Source organism: Hyperolius riggenbachi, chromosome 8 (assembly GCF_040937935.1).
Source record: "Hyperolius riggenbachi isolate aHypRig1 chromosome 8, aHypRig1.pri, whole genome shotgun sequence".
In the NCBI taxonomy this organism is placed as follows: domain Eukaryota; kingdom Metazoa; phylum Chordata; class Amphibia; order Anura; family Hyperoliidae; genus Hyperolius; species Hyperolius riggenbachi.
In genome coordinates, this window is record NC_090653.1 from 92,699,875 (window position 1) to 92,716,076 (window position 16,202).

A 16,202-nucleotide genomic window follows, 5' to 3' on the forward strand; every position below is an offset into this window, starting at 1 on the left:
TTTAGTGGTATAGCAGAGAAAGCCTGTTCTGTCTGGATCCATCTCTTAGGTGAATCAAGGTAGCACCATTCTAGTAATCTACTGAGAACCGCGGCCTGGTGATATTTGTGGATATTTTGGAGACCCAGGCCTCCCTCAGTTTTATCAAGCGTGAGTATGGAATGTTTGATTCTAGCTGGACGTTTGTCCCAAATAAACTTATTAATGGACGATTGTAAGGAAGCGAAGTATTTATGAGAGAGATAGGCAGGAACCGCCTGACTCACATATAAGATACGTGGTAGTGCATTCATCTTTATGGAAGCGATGCGCCCAAACCAAGACAAGCGAGGTAAGGAACCCCATTTTTGGATGTCAGCTATTATGCTTTTAATAATTGGGGGGAAATTCAATTCTACCAGTTGTGTAAGTTTAGTGGGTATTTGGATGCCTAGGTATCGCAGGGAAGTTTTGGCCCATTGGAAGGGAAAAACCTGCTTCAGATGTTCACATAGCGGGGAGGGGAGAGAAATGTTTAGAGCTGAGGATTTAGCCAAGTTGATTTTATAATTAGAAAGGGTTCCAAAATGTTTAATTTTTTCTAAAAGAATGGGCAGGGTAGTGTTAGGGGAGGATAGGAAAAATAAGAGGTCATCTGCAAATGCAGACACCTTGTGCTCATGCCTACCCATCTGGATGCCCTTGATATTTGTGTCTTCCCTGATCCAATTTAAGAATGGCTCCAGAACTGTGATAAAGATTAAAGGTGAAAGGGGGCACCCTTGACGGGTGCCATTTGCCAATTGGAAGGAGTCTGATAAGAAACCATTCACCTTAACTTTTGCAGTGGGTTTAGCGTATAGCAGGGAAATCCAGTCAAGCATCTGTTTTCCCAGAGACATGTGGTCTAGAGAGGCCCTAAGGAAGTCCCAGGCAACTCTGTCAAAGGCCTTCTCGGCATCCGTCGAGAGGAAAAATCCCTCCGACGAATGCCGAGTCAGCCACGCGTGGACACTTATGGCTCGCATCGTCCCATCTCTTGCCTCCCTTCCAGGTATGAAACCAACCTGGTCAGGGTGAATCCTGGACTCCAGAATAGGTAACATCCTGGAGGCCAGGATCTTGGCAAATAGCTTGAGATCAGTATTTAAAATAGAGATGGGACGGTAACTGGCACACGACTGTGGGTCTTTATCTGGCTTCTGAATTACCGTTATATGTGCTTCTAAGAGTTGCTTTGATGGGGTGGATGATTCCGAAATCTTATTAAAAGCATCTAAAAAGTGGGAGCACAAGGTGTCTGCATAGAGTTTGTAATATTGGGCCGTAAAGCCATCTGGGCCTGGGCTTTTGTTTGGTTTCAATTCCTTAACAGCCAAGTGGAACTCTTCCTCAGTGATGGGCTCATTGAGGTTTTCTCTCTCCTTAGGATCAAGAGAGGATAGGCCATATTTTCCTAGGAATTGGGAGATTGCCTGCTTTCTAGTAAGATTGGGGTTTTTTCCTAAAGCGGGGGTCTGTAGGTTATATAGAGACTGGTAGAATTTGCGGAATTCTTCCGCTATGTCAGGGGTCGTGAGTTTTTTCTCTCCTTTTGCATTAATAATGGATTTCACATGTGTTTTAGCCATTTTTTCCCTGAGGGCCTTGGCCAGAAGTGTGCCGCATTTGTTAGCATGTTGGTAGAAAGTGCCATTAGCTAAAAGAAGCTTACGTCTGACCCCATAAGATAATGAGCAGGATAATTGAGATCTAAGGGTGGTCAGTTCCTCTAGAGTCTTGTCTTGTAAGGATTTTTTATGCTGGTTTTCTAGTTTGCGGATACGCACATATAAGTGGTCTATGGCAGCCTGCCTCTCCCTCTTAGCCTTAGCTCCCATGCGAATTAAGTGTCCCCTGATGACAGGTTTGTGTGTCTCCCAAATAAGCAAATCTGATTGCTCATTGTTCTGATTTAGCAAGAAAAATTCAGAGATATGTTTCCTCAGTTGCTCTGCATTGGTTTTGTCAGCTAAAAGAAAGGGGTTCAGTCTCCAGCAAAAGGTGGTAGGAGCTGTCCAAGGCGGGGTGATTAATAAAGAAACAGGGGCGTGGTCCGCCAAAGTCTGGGTCCCTATCGAAGCCTGGGTAGCCAGGGCGGCGTCTCTCTGCTGTAGAAACAGGTAATCTATCTAACCTGGAGTATTTTTTGTGGGGGGCCGAGAAGAAAGAGTAATCCCTGTCCTTAGGGTGTAAGAGCCTCCAGACGTCCACCAGAGACAATCTATCTAGCTGATCTTTAATTTTTTTGAGGTCTTTATATCTCATAGAAGAGGATCCATTTGATGTGTCCAGGAGGGGGTTTAATGGTAAATTGAGGTCTCCACCCAGGATCAGCATCCCTTTGGAGAATGGGAGGAGCGCTTCTACCATTGTTTTGAAAAAACTGACCTGATTAATATTTGGACTGTAGATGGATGCCAATGTCACATCTCTGTCAGGGATCTTTCCCTGTAGAAAAAGATATCTTCCTTCTGGATCGCTTAATTGGGAGATCAACTGGAAGTGGATAGATCTGTGGATAAGGATTGACACTCCTTTTGCCTTTTGCAAAGAGGAAGTTGCATAGTAATGGGTTGGGTAGAATCTGTCATGAAATTTAGGGACCGCATCCTGACGAAAATGAGTCTCTTGAAAAAAAGCAAATGTGGCATGTTCCCGTCTAATAAAAGACAGGAATTTTGATCTTTTCTCAGGGATGTTAAGGCCATTGGCATTACATGACACAATTTTCCACGGAGAATCGTGAGGAGGCTGAGACTGAGACATATTACGATTAATGAGGACAAAGGCCCAAATGATTAGAGTAGCAATTAAGATAGTCATACTATGTAGACTATACACGTTAGGTAGGACTCGTGACTTAGGTCTGGTAGAGTAGGTCTGCTCTGAAGTCTGAACGTGAACGTCAAGCAGCTTCGTGATGCAAAGAGAGAACGGAAATTAGAAATACTCACGTGACGCACCTAACAACAGGTGGTGAGTCACTTACGTCGTGAGAAAGTGACAGAGTGGCAATGCACTCTGTTGGTTGGGATATAGGGAAAAACCGGTGAGGGTGGATGGACCTATCAAATCGGGAAGTAATCACAAATCCAAATTCACTATTGATAGGGTGTGAAACACAATAGTGACCGTAGAATTCTGCAAAGACCCAGACTTATTTCAGGTTAGATAAGTTCTGCCCCCGTCTACGGCCCCTAGTCAGCGCTTAGGATGACTGTGTCGCAGCAGGGGCATAGTCCCCACCCACTTGAAGCATAAACAGCATAAAGCATAATAACATTGAGATATATCAGGACAAACAGCCGGTATTAACATAAAATGGGTTTCAACATAGGGAGTTATAAAAGTGTCCTCCATGAGACCTAATAGGATTGTTAAGTGTCAGATTGGGAGAAAGGCAATGTATGTAACAACACGTATAAGAAACATCAACCATGGCTTAAAATGTATATGTTTTAGAAGGATACGATGAAAATGGCCCCATAGTCCACCTACAATCCGGGATGGGGAGGGGAAGCAAAAACCCCATATATGGTTACCCATACATGGCCAGAAAGGTAGGTAGGATCACTCGGCTTGTGAAGCTTGATCGGAGTCGAAGAGATCTCTTTGGGAACCTTGCTTGCTTGCTTGAGGATTTACGCCCCTGTTTGGATTGCTTAGCAGGGGTATGGCGGGTCCTGCTTTCCTGGGATATGTTGGCGATGTCCGGTTCTTGCAAGGGAGGCAGGAAACCCGCATACCAGAGTGGCAGTTTGGGGACCGCAATGTTCAAGGCCGCACAAAATTCTTCCAACTCAGAGGGCATCTTCAGCGAGTGAGTGCGTTCATCCACTGTGACTGAGAGTGCGAAAGGGAAGCGCCACCTATAGCGGATATTCTTTTCCGTGAGAAGCTGGAGCAAGGGTTTCAGGGCCCTGCGTTGATCTAAAGTTATTGGAGACAAATCTTGGAAGAGTGCTATCTGGGCCTCATTAAACATCACCGCATCTTGGCCTCTTGCAGCTTTCATGATTTCCTCTTTCAAGGGGAATGATTGCATATAGCAGATAATGTCGCGGGGGGAATCACTCTCTCCTCTTTGAGGACGTAGGGCCCTGTGAGCTCGCACCAGCCCAATCTCCTGCTCCCTCGGGCGCCCCAGCAGCTCATTAAAGATGGCGGTCAGGGCTGCAGGAATCTGTTCCGCAGTTACGGATTCCGGAACCCCTCGTACTCTAATATTGGATCGTCTGCCTCTATTGTCGAGGTCTTCCAGATGACGCTGGTGGTCAATGAATCGGGTATCATGTGTGTGGGCTATTTTGGTAAGGGTTTTAATCTTTTTTTCCCTCTTAGCTCCCGCGGATTCTATGGTAGCAAGCCGCATGCCAATTGTTGCAATGTCCTCCCTCATCTCCGCTATTGCGGACGTGAATGTGGCTTTTATATCCTCAGCAAAACCTCTCAAGTGGGCATATGTCACAGAGTCTCTCCGTTTAGCTGGGCGTTCGTACTCACGTTCCGAAGATCCCCTGGATGTTGCAGAGCCAGCGGGCGACACAGCGCGGGCCGGCGCCATCTTGGAGGAGGAGGCCGCAGCTTTCTTCTCAGATTGCGAGCGGAATAAGTCGGGTAGACTACGACCAAGTTTCGTTTGGGAGTCTCTCGGAGTACCAGCGGCTGTTTGTCCACGGGTTCGTCTGCTCATTGCCAGATATAGGCTTGGGTGAGGGCTTGAAAAGCTTAGTGTAGCGGCGTCTGGGTCAGGAGCTCAGAACTCAAGCAGCCATTCCTCTCCGGTGTTAAGCCACACCCCCCTTGTTTTTAAATACTAAAATCCGGCAGCCTACAAGTAAAAGAAAGTTATATATACCCGAGAAGCCAAGCTATTTACTACAGTAAATAGCTTGGTGTTTTTCTCCAGGGAGAGAGAGGAGGCGGGGCCAAGCGTTGGAAGTCGGGTGATGCAGGGACATTGGGACGGCTTCTCAGGTAAATATAATTTTCTTTTACTTGCAGGCTGACGGATTTTAGTATTTACTCTGGAGGTCCTCTTTAAGACAGGTTATGTGGCAAGGCAAATCTATTGCTGGTCTAAATTGGCTATGGCTATACAAACATCTTAATAATCAGTAGAAATACATCTGTATTTGTCATGAATTTTACCTGGCATTAAAATGATCAGACTACCCTTATCTATTTATTCTTAAAACTGGCGAAACCAGGTGGGTAAGTGAGTCACTTACCTATAAGGCTTGGTATCTATGGAAGTGGTGACTGTGGTGTGGCTAGTTGTAGTAGTTTTCTCAGGTGTTTTGCTAGCAATACTCTTTTCTCCTGCAGAACTGCAACAAGATGTAAAAACATGTTAAAGGCCCTGGTCAAGCAATGTTTTCTTTGCTATACAAAAAGAACATTAATTGAAATCAATCATGCTCCTGGCTTAACAGACTCCGCTTTCTGGAGAGGGGAAGGCCAAGTATGACAACTGCTACTGTGGTTCGAATTTGCAATCAGACATTAAACTACAATAGTTGAAGGAGGCACCTCAATGAAGATAAAATACCTAAAAACTGTTTAAAAGGTAAGTGTAAATTACCTCAGTGACAAAGAAATGGCTATAGGTAGAAAAATGTAACAATTTTTTAATTACTTGACAACATGTTTCACAGATGTCATTCTACTTCTTCGGGGTCAACAAAAAGCGTCTTGAGGTAAATATAAAACAGCTTGTAGTTCCCATATTTTATCCAAATGTTTTTACTTATTTTATCTTTATTAAGATGCTTCCTCCATGTATTGTCCTACCCCTCTTGCTGATTTTTCTGGGTTTTTTTTTACGGTTGAATAACATATTTTTTTGTAGTGCGATCAGAATCAAGACAACTGATTTAAAAACTAAATACATCCATGGGTCAATTAGTTAAAACGTCCTAATGCCTTTCAAATATCATTAATAAAAAATGAATTTTTAAGGACTTGTCCTTCCATTGAAAACAATAAAACGCATTAAAATTAGCATTGGTAGGTCATAATATATGTTTACAATGTATTTTTTATCAACTGGAATTTAAAAAAGCAGAAAGAAATAAGGAATGTATAATGCCTAATATAAAAAAATATTTACCAATTTGTTAAATATATGAAAATATAAGGTATATAAAATACAAAAAATACAGTACTGATTAAAATGTGCAGTATACAGAATATAGGATTTGAGTGCATGAAAAAAAGGCGCCTTGAAAAAAAGGGCCCGACTTATCAACGAATTTGGTGCCAGGTATTAACGAAATTTGATAATGAGAACCATGGTTGTCAAGCTTTATTAATGATATTTACTATTGCAAAAAATAAACGAGATACAATAATGAATAAATATTAACGTTAAATGTCGTTGCGTTTTTCATCAATACTGCTTAATTCAACCCTCCCCTCCCCTGGTGGTGCCTAAAACTAACCATTACCCTTGTGGCGCCTAACACTAACCACCCCCCCCCCCCGGTGGTGCCTACCCCTAACCCCCCGGTGGTGCCTAACTCTAACCACCCCCTGGTGGTGCCTAACCCTAACCACCATCCCTGGTGTTGCCTAAAACTAACCGCCGCCTAGGTGGTGCCTAACCCTAACCACTCCCCCTGGTGGTGCCTAACCCTAACCACTCCCTCTGCAGAAACACCCCTTTACATATAGTAACGATAATACCTTTGAAAACGTAAAATCTGTACCTATTAACGAAATAATATGACAAAAACTATAACGTTGTAAACTTCTAAAACAATAACTACCTCAAAAACTATAATGTTCTAATTTTAAATCTTTCGCAGCGCCCTTTTTTCTGCTTTTTTCGCCGTATTAACGATAATTGCATTAAAGTCTATGGCGGCGCCCTTTTTGTCCATCCTCAGCCGGCGCCCTTTTTCCCTGCTACCTAGGATTTAGTTTAGTGTTGGTGATAAAACAAACAAAAGTCCCTAAACAACATCATGCAAAGTGCTACATGCAAAAATGCACGAGATGTTACCTAAACAATGCAAATAGACATTACAATTGTAAAGAGATATAAATAGGTAATACATGTATATTGCTATATTGATCAGGGCCTCAATTTAAGACATTTAAGCACCTGCAACTAAATATATGCTTTATTTAGCAATACACAGTTCATGTTCATGCATTGCAAAAGCACAAAAAGTCCCAAATAAAAATGATCCTTTAAATATTCTTCAGCAGCACATCCAAAGCAAACCATATTAGTAATAATAGCATGAATAATAATCAGTGGCTTCACCTGTCTCCTCTCATTAATGTGATCTTTCCAGGTCCGACCTGCATTCCAGATGGGGGACTCTCTGTGATGGTTTTGGAGATGCTGGATGAAGTCAGTCTTGGGATATCTGGGCCTGGGATATCTTTGTTGCTGAGGAAATAAAAACATAATAAGAACTATGTAAGTAAGGACCACAGGGCTCAGAGCAAAATCTCAGCACCCATCCCCAAACCTCTCCAAACCCCACCCCAAACATAATAAGCCTGCTAGAAGCGCAAACCACAGGTAAAACAATGTACTGTCAAGCAAACATTAATAATGTTATTTTCCATATAGCAAGCTGTCTGAGTTTCCTGCCTCAAAACACTCAGCCATTCAGAAAACTTTCACAGCATACTCTTAGGCTTTGTTCACATCTAAAATCGATCCTTTGAATTTACATCCATGTTCTTTGTGCAAATGTTGAGAGCAATGTTCACTCATATCCCTGGGGTGGGGAAAGGTGTCATTGCTCAAGTGTAACTAGGTCTTGGGGCTTCATAAAAAATTTGCTATGGGGCCCCATGACTTCTAGTTACACTAAAGTTGTTTTTTTATTGCTGTTTTAACATGTCTTTATGTTTTATTTATATACAATTTGGTTTACCTAACTTTATAAAAGGGAAAAACAACATGAAATGGAGATGCTGAGCATAGCTAAGCTGCCCTGCGATCCATCTTCTCCTGTGTTAAAAGACACCTGAATTGAGAGGAATATAGAAGCTGCTAGATTTATTTCATTTTCAAGGGGCACTACAGCGAAATTCATGCTATTGGGATTTCCCTAGTAGCATGTTTCTATTAAAAAGATTAACACGTATTGTGCAACCAATTTGGGGACGAAAATTAGTCGCATTGTCAATCGCGCATGCTGCAAGATGTTGGGCTGACTTGCACGGTCGGATGCATGGCGGGAACGGCGAGACATTTTGTGACAAACGCGACTAAACCCGATGCTGTCCCCCCCTAATTAAAAATGTCCCCCCGGTGCCCCATGCAAGATATACATTAGCTGTCTGCGGCCTGCGCTTGTCTGCTCCGGGCACATACCCCTGTCCATACACGCACACCCAACATGGTTTTCTGATAAGGGTGCTAGTGTGACGTCACACACACGCGCCCTTGCCAGGAAAACACGTGGGGCGCACGTGTATGCAGAACGGAGGGATCCCGGTAGCCAGCAAGGGACAAGCGCAGGCTGCGGACAGGTAATGTATACTTTACACTGTGCACGGGGAGGACATTTTTCATTAGGGGTGGCAAGGCAGACAGATGCGGCGCACAAGGCCGATTCTGGATCGATATAATTGATCAGGAATCGGCCTGTGGTGTATGGGCAGCTGACAGATTTCTCCCTTATCAGATTCAATTAGAGAGATATTTGTCTCTTGGTCGAATCTGCCCATACATTGCTAGATGTATAGCTACCTTTACTGAACACAGAGTACATCGCTTCATTGCTTTGGCGACGCCAGGATCTGTATGTGAGCTATAAATTATCCAGACGACCTTCGTAAACAACGGCACTATCTAATATTTGTTGCTCTTTCTAATAGAAACATGCTACTAGAGAGATTCCAATAGCCACTATTCGCTGTAGTGCCCCTTTAAGCAATACCACTTGCCTGATAGTCCTACTGCCTCCACATCCCTTGAACAAGCATATGAAGATCAGGTGTTTCTGACTCTTTTGTCAAATCTGAAAAGAACAGCTGCATGCTTGTTTGTGGTGTGATTCAGACACTACTGCAGCCAAATAGATCAGCAGGGCTGCCAGGCAACTGGTATTGTTTAAAAGGAAATAAATATGGCAGCAGCCATATAAGTCTTGCTTCAGATTCCTTTTAAGGATTTGGCTAATAAAAAGGTTTTCTAACTGATATGTAAATACATTATTTATTGACACTGAAGTAAGTCTCTTCATTCCTGGAGGACTCCAGTGGAAATATCTCAGTGCTTGAGCCCTTGAGCTGACATGGTCATGAGAATGTAGACCTATTGTACTTGCTGTTTTATTTGTTCTGCATTGCTCAGATTTCTGTAAGAGAACTGGGAACACCCCCACCCGGCCCTCACTTGGCAAGCATTTTGGTAGTTACTAGGTGCACCCAACCACCACAGGAAACAGTGAACCAATCCAGAAGGGTCAGTTTACACTCCCACGTGCCAGAGGTGGACTAACTCATCTTATCAGAATGAATGTCAGATGCAACATCCAGGCTCTGCCTGGCACAGAGTTATATTACTGCTGTTGGTGGGGTGCTCTGAAATCCAGCCAATATTATAGGCACTGGATTATCTTGTGCACCCAAGTGAACATGGCTTAATATCGTGCAATGGACACTTACCTGAGCACCTTCATCTCTGCTGTCTTCGGAGTAGAACTGCTTTGTGTTGTGACCTTTGGAGGCTCCTTGAAGCTATCATGACAATTACAAAAAAAAAAAGATTACTTTCAATAAAAAAAATCTAAATTTTCTATCAGGGGCGTAACTAGAAATCATGTGGCCCTCCTGCAAAACTTTGAATGGGGCCCCCTCCCACCTTCTCTCTGTGCCCAGACTCCTCAAGCATTACTACAGGACACAGCACTTGGGGAGGGGTAGAAAGGCTGGAGGTAGAACAGGCTGTACAGAAGACCCTGCTGCACGCTGAATGGGGACTGTCTACAAATCTATGTCTGCAAAACTTTTTATGATTCCTTATCAGTGGCTGAGCAAATGTAGTCATTAGAACAACTGAGCAAATGGCAGAAAGTATTTTCTCTCCTTGCCCTTAGTTCTCAGTCTGTCATGACAGGGCCCCCCTGTGGCTTCTGGGCCCCCCTGTGGCTGCATCCCTTGCAGGGTGTATTGTTACGCTCCTATTGTAATTTACAGGACATGCAGTCAGAGAAGTTATCATTTCACCCTTTTTTCCGTTTCCATTTGGAATTCAGCAATTAGATTTGTATTTCTTATTTGAAATCCAGAGGCTTCCTTCTTTTCAAGTATCTAATTTTTGTCTACTGGTACACATTAACACAGATGAAATGAATAATCAAATGTTTCTATATACCTATCGTCTCGGAGAAGAGTGATCTTCCCAGGCCCAGCTTGCATAACTGAGCTTTGGTCCTCCTTGACGTCACTGTAGGATGTCAGCTTTGGAAAATCTGTATTTATGTTTCCACTGGAAAAAAAAGTTAATAAAAGATTAAATTGTATTGTATTGAAAGATCAAAGGAGATCAACAGATACTGTGCTGTGGTTATGAGGTCACATATTTCCTTATAAAATGGTATTTATTATCATTGATTTATAAAGCTCTAACATATTCCATGGCACTGACTGTACAAAGTAAGAAACGAACATGGGATACATAATAATAAAGACAATTGGAATAAACCAACATACAAAATACATAATTGGTGACAAAATACAGAATCGATGCAAAATACACAATTGGTAATGACAGTGACAAAGGTAACATGATGAATAAAATGTATAATGATTCATGAACTGCAAGACACAAATGCCATTGCGAGATTACATGCCAGCCAGTGATGTAGGGGTATATTGACAAAAGATCAGTAAAATCGGTGCCGGTTTGACAATTTGTGCACAGAGCACACAAGGTTTACCAGGCTTTACGCTATCTACACAGCACAATAGGCAAAAAGCATAGCCAGCATTATATATGCAATGCCTGAGCTGCTTGTATTATAGGCAACATAAGCAATGCATGTTTAGTGCGAATTACGCTATTAGTGTGAATTCTCTGCGAGTGTACATTTTACTGATCTTTTATGAATATACTCCATTGTGACCAATAAGCTCTTACCATCTATTGGATGTCTGGTGATGGTGGGGGTCTGAATGGTGGGGATTTTTACAAAATCACATTACTCCAGTGTGAACACACACATAGGATAACATTAGTAAGAGTTGTTAAAATAACAAAGCGCTTAGAAAAGCTCTTGTAATGTGAACGCGCCCTAAGGTGGGCCGTGGGTGGACGCTAGATGTCAATCACATTATGGGCTTTCTATTGGCTTCCATATTTCTTTGATTGACAGCCCACGCACTGCACAGAAGCGGAAACTAGGACACGCTCTACACGCAGCAGCAGTGTTAGGGAATCTTGCCCAAGTTCTCCTGCTGAATAGGTGCAGCTTACTGAACAGGAAGAGCCAAGATTATAACCTTAGTCTCCTGTGTCAGAGGCTGAGCCAGAGGCTGAGTCAGAGGCAGTACACTATCCAGCCACCAGCCTATACAGTAAAATTAAGTGACTGATCTCATTTATGCAAGTGCAGTTAGCCAGTTCTATGTATCGGCCTAAGCAGGGAAGGCCAAGTTTGTCCCTAACCAGGTAATTCCTTTTTTTTGTTCCTCCTGCCTATGACATAATTAAACTAAATGGTTTAGCTCAGAGAATAGGTGTGGGCAGTATACTGTTTGGAGACTGGAACAATCAGTGGCTACACATAGATAAAGAGTATGCAGAGGAACTGTGCTGAGTATTGGAGCATCGCTCCTAAGTTCTCTGACTGGATAGCATGGAATTCCTCCCCTGCAGGAAGTGACATTACTATTCACAAGACCCTACAGAAGAGGTACTTATATTTCCAAAAGTGTATTTGGGGGACACACCAACACAGGTTTCCTACAGACTTTGTGGTGGAGGTGGGATAACTAATACTTATGGCTCCACATGCAGTATGCACTGTATGTTTGGCAGTAGCCGTAGTACGTTACCATGTTCATTTAAATTTATAGGGTAGTCTCAAGCTTGCCTAATGTTGGGAACCTGCAGCACTATTGCCTATTGCTGAGATGGGTGCAGTGGTTACCGCTCTCGTCTTGCAGAGCTGTGTCCCTGGTTTAAATCTATCTGCAAGGAGTTTCTATGTTCTCCCCATATCTGCGTGTTTCCTCCGGGCACTCCGGTTTCCTTTCACATCCAAAAAACCATACAGATAGGTTAATTGGCTTCCCCCTAAATTGGCCCTAGACTATGAAACATATGCTACACGATACATACATAGACATATAACTATGGTAGGGACTAGATTGTGAGTCCCTCTGATGGACAATTATACTCTGTACAGCGCTGCAGAAGATGTTGGCACTATATACAAATACTAAATAATAATAACCTCATTAAAAAAATGTCTGTGGGGCCTTGAATGCTAATTACACATCTCAACTGTACCTTTCAACTGTTGTGGTGATTGTCTTGGTGGTAGATGATTTGCTCTCTGTAGTTTTCTGTGTTGGTTTGTTGCTGAAAAAAATATGAAAAAAGCTAAATGTAAAACTGTATATATAAAATTAAACAACATATAAATATTGCAATATAATCTAACTTCACTGGTAACAGTGATAGCTAAATATAGACATAAGGAAACACTGCAATATCATTTCACATAGAAGAAGAATAAGGTCCCATGCATTGACATCCCTGCAAAGCATCTGTTGAAAGGTTAGTTTAGCACACCAATGTCCAATATCCATGAGAACAGGAGTAACAACTTGATGACATTACTAACAGTTTTCAGTTATATAAAAATGGAAACATGGGGACAGTTCTACTTTACAGGGTAACTTCAATCATATAAATGGAAAATTGTTGCTTGTACAGCAATGTGGCCAAGCTGAAATTCAGTACCTCCTTTTGACATGTAATCATTTTCATGAAATCGTGCAAATTTCTAATAACTGCCAAACAAAAGTCCCATGTAATGCTGGGCATACCCGGGTCGATCCAGCGGCCGATTAGCCACCGGATCGACTCCTGCTGCGTCCCCGCTCATCCGCCCGGATCGATTCCCGCTCGTCCCCGCCAGCGCTTCTTATCTTACGCTCGATTCGCTGCTATTGTCCGCCCGTGTGTATCGAGCGCGGGATTGATCCCCGTGTCATCGGACACATCGGATATCATCAATCGAGCCATCAGCGGCTCGATTGATAAATCTGTGTCGAGCAATGTATGCCCAGCATAAGACTGAATAACCCTAACTAATGATTCTTACTGCAGTACAGTAGATGAGAGGAATAACCCTCTAGTCCAAGAAGAGATTAGAGTTGATTGTATTTACATAATTCCCTTGTGTCGAGGGCTGTGCTTTGTCCTTTCCTGACTCGCCCTGTAGGGTTTATATATGGGCACACACAACAGTACTCAATGTGGGGGGGGGGGGCAATTTTCATTAGGGGGAGGAGTCAGTGAATGCATTAAGGGGAGGTGTCAGGGAAGACATTAAGGGGAGCAGTCAGTGAAGAGCTGTGGAAGGGACACATACAGTGGCGTAGCTAAGGAGCTGTGGGCCCCGATGCAAGTTTTACAATGGGGCCCCCCAAGCACTCTATACATAACAATTGGTACGGCGCACCAAATCCTGCCAATGGCAACTACAGTGTCAGAGGTGCAAGAAGGGGATGGGAAAAAGCTTGTTAATGATTACCACTATTCAAAGTATCTATAGAAGTGATTATTGTGAACACAGGACCAATAGAGAGCTAATACTGTAGTTGAGGAAGGGCCTTTCGGGGCCCCTTTGGCCCAAGGGCCCCGATGCGGTCGCAACCTCTGCACCCCCTATTGCTACGCCCCTGGACACATATTGTCTTCCTGAGTGCTACTCAAATGAGGACAATCCCTAGAAGCATTTTACAATTCATTATTATTATTTTGGGGAGTAATTAAACTTTATTAACTTTGGCAAATGTACACTTTTTACCTACGGAAGAGTGCATGGAAATAGGTTTATACTGTACTGCATTGTATCATAATAAAACATGCATATCAAAGTGCAGTAATAATATAATATACTGTATAACCTTTCATGTCAAACCCATATGATGAATAATATGTCCTGCGACCAGCAGTACCTTTCCGTTTGAAGAACAGTTATCTTTCCAGGTTCTGGTTTGATGGAAGCGCTTTTGGTGTCAGCACTGCTTGATGTCAGCTTCGGGCTCTCTGGACGGTCTGATGCACTGGAAGATACATACAATGATATATAACCACTGATGAACATTAACCTCTTCATCATGCTTCTATGCAGTCCTCCTCTGTTTATCAGAAAAGCATCCGTTCACCTAAATCTTTTTATTGTATGGCAGATGCTGAATAGTAAGGATTGGTTCACACGGGTGTCCCGCAGCGCTGGTCGTTTAAGCAATGTCCATTCAAATGAATCAACAGCGCTGGTACGATTGTTTACCTTTGTTTGCACAAATGCCACATTGTGATCCCAATTTTCCCCATGATTTCAGGCAATCCTGGAAGCAACATGCAGTTCCTAGGATCACTAAACACCACGCCTCTGTGTCCCCTTGCAGGGGTTAAACGCAAAGCACAACAGTAAGCAATTCCAGAAGCCGCCAAAAGCTCTCAAATGCTTTCCTGCATGCTTGGAGAAAAGCATTTGAACGAGACGCAGCAGGAGGCCTGTCTGAACCAGGCCTTAAGGCTCATACACACATCAAACTATAGTCTTTGGAAAATGAAAGATCACAGACCAATCTTACCACCCTTCATGTAGTATGAGAGCCATACCTTCACAGTCTATTCTATGGAGCTGAACTCCCCATCAGAAAAAAATCTTTGCAAGATGCTGCACATACAGATGCTGTACAGACACAAAAGATCAGTATCTGCAAAAGATCTGTTCCTGCCAAAGATCCATTCCTGCAAATTGCATTCATAGTCTATGAGATCTGCAGATCATCATACACACTGTGTTTAACTGACATTCATCTGCAGGTCAGACAATCATCTGCAGATCTGAAAATCCATCCTGGTGGATCTGATATGCAGATGAATGTCTGTTAAACAAGGTGTGTATGAGGATCTGCAGATATCATAGACTATGAATGCATTTTGCAGGAACGGATCTTTTGCAGGAACAGATCTTTTGCAGATACTGATCTTTTGAATGTCTACAGCATCTTTGTGTGCAGCATCTTGCAAAGATTTCTGTCTGATGGGGAGTTCAGCTCCATTGATTAGACTGTGTCGGTATGGCTCTCATACTACATGGAAGGGGGTAAAATTGGTCTGTGATCTTTCATTTTCCAAGGACTATGGTCTGATGTGTGTATGAACCTTAAGGCTGTTGAATTGTCTCAACTTTGTGAGGGAGACCCACAGTCCATACTTGGAGAAAGCAACAGCAGGTGTGGGATCTCTAAAATCTGGTACACACATCCAATTTTAATTGACCAATTTTACCACTTGTTCAATTAAGTATGTGAGCTTACCAACACAGCCTGGTCATGGTATTTAAGATCTGTTGTCCCTTATACTATATGGAGGTGGTAAAATTGGTCAAATCATTGACCAATCAAAATTGGATTTGTGCATGCACCTTAAGTCTAGTACACACTTACAATTATAATTGACCAATTACGGATCAATTTTACCATCTAGATGTAGTATGAGAGTCAACAGATATTGAATACTAAAAGCCGATTTTGTAGGTAAATCCGCATACCACATGGAGGTGGTAAAATTGGTCAGTGATTGGACAATCTTAATTTAAAGTGTGTATCAGGCTTAACTGGTAACAGATCGGGTAGTGTACCTCTTATGGGCCGGTTCAGACAGGTGTCCGGCATCTCCCTGAAATGCTTTTCTGCAAGCTTTTGGCAGCTTTCATCTTCGCTTTCTGGCGTACGCCATTTTTTAAACCTCGCAGGGGGACATGGAGGTGTAGCTCTTACCAATCCTGGAAGCAGCATGTTGCTTCCAGGACCGCTTGAAATGACGGAAAATCGGGATCAAGAACGCGGTGTTCACACAAACAACGGTAAGCGGCGGTAAACAGTAGTACCAGCGCTGTCAATTTACTATAATGGACAGTGCTTAAAAGACAAGTGCTGCGGCATCAGCATCAGTATGA

The 16,202-nt window shown here is 42.8% G+C and overlaps 1 protein-coding gene across 3 annotated transcripts in view; it reads right to left on the reverse strand.

The window, feature by feature from the left end:
- Positions 1 to 16,202, reverse strand: part of ZNF185 (zinc finger protein 185 with LIM domain) — a 239,807-nt gene that overhangs the window by 83,401 nt on the left and 140,204 nt on the right. For all 3 annotated transcript variants that reach the window (XM_068250904.1, XM_068250902.1, XM_068250901.1), the window contains 6 exons: positions 14,188 to 14,295; positions 12,509 to 12,580; positions 10,370 to 10,483; positions 9,661 to 9,732; positions 7,295 to 7,423; positions 5,253 to 5,351 (listed from right to left, as the gene is read on the reverse strand). In XM_068250904.1, the coding sequence (XP_068107005.1) occupies positions 5,253 to 5,351; positions 7,295 to 7,423; positions 9,661 to 9,732; positions 10,370 to 10,483; positions 12,509 to 12,580; positions 14,188 to 14,295 (594 nt within the window). The remainder of the gene's footprint in view (positions 1 to 5,252; positions 5,352 to 7,294; positions 7,424 to 9,660; positions 9,733 to 10,369; positions 10,484 to 12,508; positions 12,581 to 14,187; positions 14,296 to 16,202) is intronic.